Below are 11,936 nucleotides of genomic sequence, written 5' to 3'. Positions count from 1 at the left end.
CAACTGAGCTGGTCAGCTTATCTACAGGTCAAAGGTCAGTCTGAGGAGGTTACACCTGTTGCTGGCTTGTGACATTTAGGATTTTTATTACCATAAGAGCTACTGTAGTGATGTGAATGGCATCCAAGACCTGATTACCAACCAGACAAAGAGGGTTACTGCTCAGGGGCCCCAGAACTCAAGGGGCCCTGAAAGCTCCAGACAGAAATGTGTTTCGGAAAAGTGCATAATTTAATGAACATAATGAAATCTGCATCAACTCTTGAATAATGCCAAAAGATTTAAGGGTATAGCTCATACGATTTCAAATTTACATTATGTTACTAATGGACCCCAAGCAAGTTATATAGACTTGGTTTAAAATACTTGTGGATGAAGATTCACTGTAATTATATGCAAATGTCACAGGTCTGAAATTTGTATTCTCTCCAAAACTTTATTATCTGTTTTTCCACAATCATTGAAGGACTGGGCCCAGATGGCAATAATGATCGGACAACAAGAGGCACTCGGAGAGCCTCTTTTTCAGGACTGGATTACAGAGTTTAGAGAGGTTGGGACATTTGAAAGAATGTCATGTAGGATGTGCAAACTAAAACAAGTGAAGTGAAGCATGTATACTTCTTTTATAAATGCTTCAGTGAAAGAATGAGAAGGAAGCACACTGATTTCCTGTGAAGTAGAGAAATGCTTTTGTACTTTCTCTCAGTATTATATTGTTTCTTTTTATATATATATATATATTTCTTAGAAACTCACTTTGTATTTTGATTGACCTCTCGTGTGTGAAAAAGGCTGTATTTTATTTCCAGTTTATAGTTTTGACTTTTGTCTTGTAGTGCCTCAAATTACAATCAACTTTAATGCCTTGATTATTCCAGGTTATATTGTGCATACAGGATGTATATTGTACATACACATTACATAGAGATTTGGAGAAACAGAAGAATAAAGGGCCCCATGCAGCTCAGTTTTTCCCCTCGGGGCTCCCAAGCTGGTTATTCCAGGCCTGTTTTTTTTTTTGTTGTTACTTTCAAACCTTAAAAAGCTTTTCACACTTTCAAAATTAAGTATTATTGTACACTGTAAATCCTTTTACGTCAGTCTAAATCTGGTTTAGAAGAGGATGAAAACTGAAATGAAACCTGCTCAACTGTCCAATTATAACACACACGTACAATAAATTCTGCCCTACAAAGACAAACACAGTAAGTAAATATTTGATGAAAGTTGAGTTAAGATCTGTTTTACCATAAGAAATGATTATGCCAAATAAATGTGTACTTCAAGAAACAACGATCTTGGTCATTCAGGTTGTTATCCCACATTACTAAATGAGACAGTATAGCTAACTCCAGTCAAAATGGAGAAAACAATTAGCTAGTCCTGCTAAAGGGTAACTAGCCTAGCTTAGCAGAGCAGCAGTAACTGCCATCTCAGCCTGAGTGGAATTCATGTGATTTGGTGTGGTTCAGCTAACTCTGTATCACATATCTGAATGTATTACATGGCTCATTAATGTATTATATTGATTCAAATAATCAAAATAAAATGTATTGTCTTATTCTAGTTCAAAAGGACAAGAAAGTTGAAAGAACAAGAACATTTTGTTTGTAGATGCTGTATTTTCCCCTCACATTCCCTGAGTACAGTGTTTGCATTATGTTCAGTCTATCCCACTGACTTTTTTTGTGGGGTAAAATAATCAGACTAAAAAGGCATAAAATGACAACATTACAACATGTATCTCTATCATACTGTTTATCAGCCAGCTTGAAATCTTTAAACACTTTTTTTCTCATTTTCACTGTTTCTGTAGTCACTGCTTTCTCACTTTGAAGGGCAGAACAATAGATCTTATAAATCAGATATAAAACCATCTATAACCTGCCTGTTCCTCACACTTTGACCTGTTACCATTATTAGTTTATGACACACAAACACAAAGAGGCTTACACCTCCCTGCCCGTCCTAAGTGGGTGTAACCAGCCCACTCCACTTTATGTAATCCACTTCAACTGCTCTGTATGCAGGAACACAGTGTTTCTCCCTCCTTCCTGCTTTAACGCCTGTCTAAAATTTCTGAATAGACAAATAAAACTTTTCTTAATGCTAGTTACAAGAAAATGTTATGTATGGCCATGATACATTCAAGAATTGACTATTTATAATACCATGGACTTTCTAAGCTGCTACATATTGCTTGATATGTAACATTTTTGATTATTCCAAGTTGGATTGAACCTTTTTTGTTTTTCTCTCTTCTTTTTTATGTGTATGTTGGTTTATGGAAGATTAAAATCAAATCAAATGAACATTATCTATTAATTTATCCATCATGCAACCCAAAAAAGTGTTTAAAAGCTTATTTCTGCACCTGCAATGTTAGATTTCTTGAATACGCTTTTCTTTACTGCTTGTCTCTGTTCCTGTTGCTGCTCCTCCCACATATTGTCATGTGAGTATTTATTTTTACATGATTTAACTTTGCATTATTCACTGTGAGCTTACCCTGATGACTCAGTGACACACTTGACCTGATAACTCACTTTACACTTTCGGAAAAACTCACTCACACTCACTTATATCCACAAAGAAAATCAATCAGCCCACATTACACCAATCAGATTTTTATTTGTGTTTTTTTTCATTTTTTTTCTGAACAGTAAAGGGCTTATTTGTTAATGACACTCTGCATCAGCCAATCACCTGCAGCCTAATCCAGCCAGCGTGATGGCGATTGGCTGTTTGGGCTCACTCCCACCACCCAGCCCATCTCCCTTTGTGTGCAACAACAACAGAAAGGCAGCACTTTACAGCATCCGGACACACACTATACATGACCAAACATGAACTGTAAAAAACATCTGTCTTAATAATGTCATTTAATCTTGCATTTAGTTTTTTTCTTAAACCTAGAAAAATACCCACAGGGTGAGATGATTTCACTTTTTCTCAGTGAGGTTCCCCTTGTTTTCAGTGGCAGTATCTTGAAAACAGACAAAGTAAGGTAGATAACTGCACGAGTATTAAGAAAACAACACTTATATTTAAAAAATATTTTGAAAAAGTTGATTTCTGATGGAAACTGGTGGAATCACGTCACCCTGCGAGCAGTTTCTTAACATTTTAAGGCTAAATGACTTTATAAGATGTAGATTTCTTAAAATGTTCTGTGAACATGAAGCAGAACAAACCTGACCCCGTCCAGTCTGAGGTTTGAAATTCACACTGCTGAGAACAAAATGGCTCCCTGAAAGTTTCCCTTCAGGACGTCAGGATGTCACAGAACTCAACAAAGTCCTTCTGCATGAAATTCTGGCTCTGCATTAGGTCATCTTCAGAGGGGAAATACTGCATGCTCTCCTCCTGCAGACGCAGACTGTCCTCGTGCAGTACCAGGATCTGTCCTGGTGGTGTCGTTGAGCTGTGTGGGTTGGGACTGTCCAATAGGGCTCCTCTGGCATTCTCCAGGACGCCCAGGTATGAGTCCATGTCTGTGAGCTCCACGTCACTGTCGGAGCTGCTGCCGCTGTCGCTCCCCACTGAGTCTGAGCGCATATGCAGCATCTGGTACTTCTCGTGCATCAGAAACTGGTTGGTGTTCTTGGGGGCCCGCATGCCCCTCGCTCTGTTTCCTTTAACGTTAATGGGCCGGAGGGCCATCACTGACCTCTGGAGGTGTCGGGGATGATTGTAATGAGGATGATGACGTTGAGGGTGTTGGTGGTGGTGATTGCGCCCTCTCGGCCACCCTCCCCCTCCTGTCCTCCGCCCCTGCAGGCGCCCCCTGCAGCTCTTGGACCAGCCGTGCTTCCTGCGGCTGGAAGGGTCCCTCTGCGGTGCCCCTTTTCCATCCTGCTGCTGCTGCTGCTGCTGCTGCTGGCAGCTCCTCCTGCACATCATCTCTGAGAGCATTTTCTTGTCTTTCTTGCAGTCGCCTCCCTTCCTCCCTGCTGCTCTCCTTCACATCCTCCTCCCTGCTTGGTGGCCCACACAACAACAAAGAGAGGCTGGAATTCTGTTTTTCTGGCTCAGATCACAAATGACCCCCCCTCTCACTCAGAGTCTACCTTTTCACTATTCTTTCGCTTTTTTTCTTGACCTCTGGCTTTGGCTGATGCATAGCCTGTTCTTCCTCCCCTTGCAGCAGCAGCTTGCCTGCTCGGCTGTCTCCCTGTCACGCCCTCCTCTGTCTCTCTAATCTTTCTTCTTCACCTCTCTGAAAGTCAAATCAGCTCTTTACAGCTCTGATTAGTGAACTGAAGTGAGCTGCTGAGGGGTTTTAAGCGTTTTCTAGCTGATTTAAAGCTGTTATTTCTCAGTTTTGGGCCAGCAACTGCAGTGTATTCAGCTCTGACCAGCTCTGACTGTGGCTCTGCCTTCCCCTCAGAGCCTGGATAAAGAGCTGGAAGGATCCATTCACAGGTTTAACAGAAGGGGGGGGTCACTGTTAGCAGGTTTGTCCACTGCCTATTAAAAACATTATAATATGACAGATTTCTATAAGATATTATTTCTGCATATGTGAATAAGATATTATAACATATATGTCGACTTTCAGGTGCGTCAGGTTGAGTGTTGTGGTAGTGATAAGCAGAAAGCTGCTCCCTGCTGTAGGATGGTTCACTCCGCTTCAGTTTTAGCAGCTGAAATCTGATCCACAGCTGCTGCTGTTACTGCCCGCCCCTCTGAAAACAGACACACCAGTGTAGACCAACAACAACTAGCAGCACTGGAGCAGGAGGACAGTAGTAGTTACTGTAATCGCAGTAACGGTGGTTAGTTATTGTGTCATGCACATGCAAGAACCCAGCCCACGGACACATTATGAGACACCATAAATACTGTTGCAGTGGTGAAATATTTGTCTGGGGGAAAAAAGACATTGCAAACAAAAAACTTCTGTCCCAAATTCTACAAATAAAATCTGCCACAAAAAAAGGATTCCCTTCCTAAAACACAACTCAAGTTTTTAGTCATGCTACCAACGAGGCTCTAGGGATGGCAATGTCAGTCCACATTGGTCCAGACTGAAATATCTAAACAAATATTGGATGGATTAAGATGAAATCTTGTACAAATGTTTATGGTCCCGAGACAATGAATCCTACTGACTTTGGTGATCCACTGACTTTTCCTTTAGCACCACCATGAGGTTGACATGTTTGGTTCTATCTCAACAACTATTTGATGGATTTCTATGAAATTTGGTTCCGACATTCATGTTACCCTCAGCCTGAATTCTAATAAGTAAGATATATCTTATATAATAAGATCCCTTGAGTTTGCATTGAGCACCATAGTCAGGTCAAACGTTTTATTTGGTACTTTGCTTTATGACCACACCTGTAAAACTAATGACATTCCCATCAGCCTCAGCTGCACTTTGTCTTTAATGCTAATTAGCAAATGTTAGCATGCAAATTAGCAAATGTTAGCATGCTAACATGGTAAACTAAGATGGTGAACATGGTAAATATTTTACTTGCTAAACATCACCAGTGTGAGCATGTTAGCATGCTGATATTAGTGTTTACCTCAGAGCTGCTTGGCTGTAGACTCTAAGTCTTTTATAATCATCCAACCAGAAGAAGTAATTAGAAATTAGGGACTGTGACATCCTTTAAATCAATACATAATGAGCAATAAAACATGAACTTCGTCTTCAATGTCACCTAAATCACACAACAAAGCATCTCCTCTTCATGGAGACCATTAAAACTGGTACTGCTAACTAACTTTTCCTGCTATTACAATTATGTTCAGTTCAAATATATTTAGGTAAATTCAATTCAACAAAACATAGACCATAGCATGACATAACAGGCCTTCAGGTTTGCAGCTGAGCTAGTGACCCCATGTGGCTGTGATGTATATTACAGTTGGAAGCAGAAGGAGGGTGTAGACTTAGATCCTTACCACTGGTGTAGCATAAAACGTAGAGTTAATAGATTCACTGATGTGTGCCGTCTTACCTGGCGGTAAACAGTTCAGGACAGTGTGAGAGTAGAAAGCTGATTGCATTTGTTGTGAAAATGGATTTTGATTTGATTGAGTCTCGTCATGGAGTCCTGAATCATCTGCAGAACAAACACAGAGCGTGGAGGATGATTACCATTTACCATTTACAATTACATCAGGCGACAATAAGCTACTGCTAACCTCGCTGATGACACATACAGTAAACTATGTACTAACTATTTTAGCCTGATTTGATCCAAGATGTCATCATCATCTGTCCTCATAATCCAGCTAATATCTGTTGCTTTAGCAAGTTGGAGTTTATGTGGATTACAGAAGCACAAAACCATGTCTTTTAATCTTTTAATGTATTTTATTGGTCAAATGTTCAGGAACATAAAATATAATAAACATGACAAAAATTAAACACAGCCAGGAGTAAACACTAATTGTGGAAAAATTAAAATAGATTAAGTAAATAAGTAAAACAAAATTATACAATACAATAACTGTACATAAAGAAGGTATGTCTATTACTTACATGCTTCATTTATCTTCACAGCCAGCTGTGTTTTGCTCTTCGATGAGATTGTCTTAATGTAAGAGATACAAAGCTCAGTTTTACTATTTCAAACTTTGTGCGGAAAATATTTGCCCTGAAAGACAATAAGATATAAGATATATACAAATTGCAATTCTGTATCTACCTTATTATAGGCCCTACTTGTGATTACCAAAAGTAAAATGTTGAAATCGAAATACAAAGTTCTTTAAAGTGCTATAAATATCAGGCAGCCTTCTCTGTCTGATATTTATAACAGACAAATCACACTGAAAGCTAAATCCATCGTATTGAATCCAAACCATCCTCCCCTCGGGTCAGAGATACAGGTTTCCAAAATGTAGGTGCAACAGGTTCAAGTTTTCATTCATCCCATGTCCAATAAGTGCTCTGAATTCTAATACATTACAAACTGCTATTTATAAAACTGTTTTTCTTTTCTTATCTTTATTCTTCGTGTTGCAGCTTTTGTTGCTTTTATCATACACCCTTTGTTTTATTCTGAATTGCGTACAAAGTACAGCACTTTTGTGACTTTATGCTGCCTTGCTGCAAAAAGAATTTCCTATTGTGGGACAATAAAGATCTGAACTGAACTAAAAGTTATATATGGTGTTAAGGATAGTTAAGGAGGAAATCACAAACATCTTTCCAAAATATGTGTTCACTACCAAAATAAAGTGACTCCTAATTTCTAAATGATTTCAAAAGGTGCACCAAAGCACTTCAATTTCCCAAATAAAAGAGTAATGGAGTAACATTTATGAAGTATTCTATTTGAAACTCCTGCCAATTGGTTCAGCTGATCCTCATATTGGTCAAATATACTTTTCCTCAAATGTTCATTAAAAAAGCCTCTAATGCTCCCAGTTAGTGGAGGGGATTGATCCAAGGTTAGGTCCTTGCCTCAGAAGTATTTTGTGGTCAATAACAACACCACTCCTCATAGATGGATGTATTAAGTCCATTACCTCATACTGTGCCTATGTCCACCACCGTCACCGCTGCTATTTGAAAGATGAGACGTGTTCCTATTATCGGACAAAGGGGTCGTGGAGTGAGGATAAAGATCAGTAGTTTTACTTTTTCTTTCGGTTTTATTTTGGCCTTTATTGAACGAGTAGTCTAAGTAGCCAGTCTGACTGCTCACACAGTTGTTCGTATGTTTGATAAACGTTTAACATAAACGATGTGGCCGATGTGGTCACTGAACCACTGTAAATAAAGTTTGAGCGATTTTAAATCAGTCAGCTGCTTCGATCACAACAAACATGGCGTCGGGAGGCGGCTAACTGACAAGAAGCGATGGAGATTGAACCTCTAAAGCCGTTTTAATTGAGAGGTTTATTTTACTTAATAACATATAACATTTGCTCGCCCCGATCTCAAGATGGAGTCCTCCCCGTTTCCAGAGGAGGTTTCGGAGAGGAAAGTGTGTGTTGTCGGGTCGGAGCTGGTGGAAAACTACACTGTAAGCAACGTCCGGGTTCATTAGCCTAGCGCCAGTTAGTTAGCTTAGCTTGTAGCTACCCTAGCTTCAGGTCTTTCAAAGTGACAGCGAGTTAATATTGATGAAATTACTCTATCAGTGAATACATAAAGTGTTCAGTTATTATACTTTTCGTCAGTCGTTGTGTCTTTATCCTCCCGAGGCTGGACTAAAACAACCAGACAGAACTGACAAGCTAACTGCTAGCCGCCGTGTTTAACTGAGCTTTCTGACAGTGTTTACAGTGTTTCCTCTAAAGGTTACAGACCTGACAGCCCACTGCAGCTTTTTCTTTCTCTGCCAAGAATTATATTTTACGTCTATGTGGTGTAATGCTATGTACTGGTTTGTTCAGGTTTCAGTAGCCACCGACATGGCTGATCATTGTTCACCAGTCCCACAGCTCTTTCTAATTTTCCTTTTCTTTCAAGTCAAGTTAAGTCAGTTTTTATTTATATAGTCCAATATCACAAATTTACCTCAATGGGCTTTACAATTTCTACAGTATACGACACCGTTTTTCGTCCAGGAAAAAAATAGGAGTATCAATGAATAATTTCGAGGACACTCTAAGATAAAATTAGGACTTGCTACGTTAATTATGCAGTGAGTCAAAATTTCAACTGAGGTGAGCTTGAAGGTTCCCCACTGACTTTGGAAATAGCAGTTTGAGAATAATTCTTAGCACAAGGTCTGCTTACTGGAACTGGTTATGGAGCTTTCAGCTGCATCTTGTGGCCATCCTCAGCGGATGGAGCCGTCATGGAGGTAGTTCAAGTGTTATCACGTGACCCAAGTATGGAGCTAAGTTCACCTGATAACAGGTGGTTGTATATAGGGGGAGATGGTAACTTCTGTGTCTGTTCAAAGATGGTCTTTGGTGTTCCTTGATCTTTCTCCATTTAATTATTAGAACATCCATGCAGCTCAGGAACCACTTTGATCCCAGCAGTTTTTAATTCAGGCAAGTTTTAATCAGTGATTGCACTGCTGTGGTGTGTTTCAGGTCTACATCATCGAGGTGACGGATGGAGAGCACAGATGGACTGTGATGCATCGCTACAGTGACTTCCACGACCTCCACGAGAAGGTAAGAGACTGTAGCAGGTCAGCTGTTGGCCATTTGCCCCTGTCGGTAATTAATATGCTTAATATGAGAGGCGCGATCACTTTCACCAAAAATGTATTTTGACGTTTGTCCAGGTAAACTAACAGCGGGACAAATGTGTTTTCGGTCCTGTGATGTATGAAGCAGTGTTTCTAACTAGTTTTTATGCTGCAAAGCACCACAGCTCATTAGTCAACTTCATAATCCCACAAGCAACCATATTTCTCTAATTATTAGACATGCTCAATAAGGAATTTTAGGGCCAATAACTACGATTGTCTGTCTTACAATTGCAAAAACATGAAGAGGATAATGAAGGCTAACTCCTCTGGTTCACCAGTATTTTTCTACTGTCAATACAGCTTTTGCAAACAATTTTAAGTTACGTCACAAGAATGGCCATTTTTACTTGTACTCTTCTATACCTTGCATTTGCTAACAATCAGCAATGCAATTGATTTAAATTAATGTACTCACCTGTGTGACATTATATTTATTATACTTACACTGATTATACTTATGGTGCTCATTCACAGTCACAAAGGAACCACCCCACAGCTGTTGTAAGAAAAAGCTCCATCTTATCTGACTTAATTATTGCCTGAAATTCCATTATCAGAACAACAATTAATCATTCAAATTTCTCATTTATCAGAGGATAATATAATGACCACAGATATATTATTCATTTCCACTCGTTAATAGCCATAATGCATTACATCAATAATGCACCACATCTATATTTGGAGTGCATTATTGCACAACTTTGTGTTGTTGACTCTATCTGAAAAAGGGTTGGCAGTAATGTAAAGTAAACTTGATTTGTATTTAATCAGACGGTGGTGGAAACATCACTGGGTTTACATTTCTCATGGACAGAAAGGAAGTGAGATCAAACCAGACTAGTTCTGCAGCTAATGATTAGTTTTAGTTTTGATTAATCTGTCCATAATTTTTTCGGTTAATTAATAAATCGTTTATACAATTGTAAAAATGTCCGTCACAATTTCCTAGAGCCCAAAGTGACGTCTTCAAATGTCTTGTTTTGTCTGACCAACAGTCTAAATCCCAAAGATATTCAGTTTACAATTACATAAAACAGAGAAAAGCAGCAAATTTTCACATTGTAGAATCTGCAACCAGAGATTATTTGGCATTTTTACTTAATAAATGAATGTTTGATCTTGATGTGTGTTTCCCTTCAGCTGACGGCAGAGAAGAAGGTGGACCGACGGCTGCTTCCTCCAAAGAAGATGTTGGGGAAGAACTCGAAGAGTCTGGTGGAGCGGCGGCAGAAGGAGCTGGAGCTCTACCTGCAGACGCTGCTGCTGCAGTTCCCACAGGCCACGCCCACTCCGCTTGCCTGCTTTCTGCACTTTCACCTCTACGTGAGTACATCTGTGGCTTCTACAACCCTACAACCTCTGCAAGTACAGCAACCTGTTTAGGTGCTTTAGCCTTCTAGTACTACACCTACTCAGCTTTGTGGTACTTCAATCATACGTGCTTGAGTATACGCTCAGATACTGCAACCAGCAGGTACACTACATGGCCAAAAGTATGTGGACTCGTGAACATTGCAGCTATAGTTCCAGTTGAACATGTGGCTCCCAAATGGGCATTAATATGCTGCTATAACCCCCTTCTGGGAACACTTTCCACCAGATGTTTGAACCTGGCTGCAAGGATTTGCTCCTATTCAGCCAGCATCAGTGAGGTCAACACACTGATGTTGGGTGATAAGGTCTGGCTCCCAGTCTGCGTTCCAGTTCATCCCAAAAGTGTTGGATGGGGTTGAGGTCAGGGCTCTGTGCAGGCCAGTCAAGATCTTCCACACCAAACTGAAAACCATTTCTTTATGGAGCTGGCTTTGTGCATGGGGACATTGTCATGTTGAAACAGGAAAGGGCCTTCCCCAAACTGTTGACACAACAGTCTTTTAAATAATAAATTGCTGGTAAATCTCCAGTGGTTTATTGTTTTTCTTCTATAAAGAAGGAGGACTTTATAAAGCAAAAATTCCAACCATTCACTGGTATCTGCTTTTCTCTGTTTTATATTATTGTAAACTGAAAATCTTTTGCTTTTGGACTGTTAGTCAGAGAAAAAGAGGAACTTGGAAGTTGCCAACTCCGGGAAATTGCGATTTTTAATGCTGTGACACAACCTTTACTACACTAAAACCCAGTCAGAAACGTTTTAATTTCAGTTGCCTCAACTCAGAGTTCTGGTTTTCAACATAGCAGTCATGTCAAAAGTTGCAGATAGGCAGAAACGTGTTTGGTACATCATAGGATAAAATGTAATGAGGGAACAATATGTTTACAGTAAAAATGTTTTTGTCTTTCTGTCCAGTAAATGGTGATTATTTCCATGGTTGAGAAGTGCTGCTCCAGGCTGGTGTTAGCAGTAATTTAAAGGCTTTGTGATGTCAGTGACTGTGATCATATGATGATGTCAGTACAACAACAGACCAGTGTTGTCTGAGTCCTCAGGACACTGCAGAGTACACAGCCAATAGAAAAACTTTCTCATGTGTTGTGAGATGATCAACACGTGGCTGTCACAGACAAGTTTAAATTACCACAGAAACATGTTTTTATTGTTTATTATTCAGCATCATTAGTTCATAACTACTGTATAATATAACTGTGATGAAAACAGTCAAAAACATAATGTGTACTGTCTGAGGTGAGGTGACATGATGTTATCCAGTTATAATGCTCCTGTTAATTCTCAACCTGCTAATTGAGTTAGAGGTTTGATTTGTTCATCTTGGATGAAGTTACTTTAACAAAACAAAAGTGTTGAAA

General features: G+C 39.5%; 2 protein-coding genes and 1 long non-coding RNA gene across 8 annotated transcripts in view; 1 reads left to right on the top strand and 2 right to left on the bottom strand.

Annotated features, from left to right (window-relative positions):
* Positions 1-781: 781 nt before the first annotated feature.
* On the bottom strand, positions 782-4,386 carry wu:fb55g09 (coiled-coil domain-containing glutamate-rich protein 1). The gene has a single exon (XM_044220559.1). The coding sequence runs from the start codon at positions 3,916-3,918 to the stop codon at positions 3,268-3,270; it is 651 nt and encodes a 216-aa protein (XP_044076494.1). The 5' UTR covers positions 3,919-4,386; the 3' UTR covers positions 782-3,267.
* Positions 4,387-4,714: 328 nt separating this feature from the next.
* LOC122887391 lies at positions 4,715-9,015 on the bottom strand. Its single transcript, XR_006380538.1, has 3 exons — positions 8,717-9,015; positions 6,506-6,557; positions 4,715-6,083 (listed from the first exon to the last, which is right to left on the bottom strand). It is a non-coding gene; the product is annotated as an uncharacterized LOC122887391 (long non-coding RNA).
* nisch (nischarin) overlaps positions 7,553-11,936 on the top strand; it is a 34,341-nt gene continuing 29,957 nt past the window's right edge. For 2 of the 6 annotated variants that reach the window (XR_006380534.1, XR_006380535.1), the window contains exons 1-3: positions 7,553-7,997; positions 9,022-9,105; positions 10,329-10,511. Coding sequence is in view for 3 of the 6 variants with exons in the window: in XM_044220546.1 (XP_044076481.1) it covers positions 7,917-7,997; positions 9,022-9,105; positions 10,329-10,511 (348 nt within the window). In the remaining 3 variants the exon portion in view is untranslated. The remainder of the gene's footprint in view (positions 7,998-9,021; positions 9,106-10,328; positions 10,512-11,936) is intronic. The other 4 variants (XR_006380536.1, XM_044220546.1, XM_044220512.1 and 1 more) reach the window with 2 other exon arrangements.

The sequence above is a fragment of the Siniperca chuatsi genome, linkage group LG2 (assembly GCF_020085105.1).
Source record: "Siniperca chuatsi isolate FFG_IHB_CAS linkage group LG2, ASM2008510v1, whole genome shotgun sequence".
In the NCBI taxonomy this organism is placed as follows: domain Eukaryota; kingdom Metazoa; phylum Chordata; class Actinopteri; order Centrarchiformes; family Sinipercidae; genus Siniperca; species Siniperca chuatsi.
Note: the sequence above shows the minus strand (reverse complement) of the source record. Positions and strands in the feature narration are given on the sequence as shown.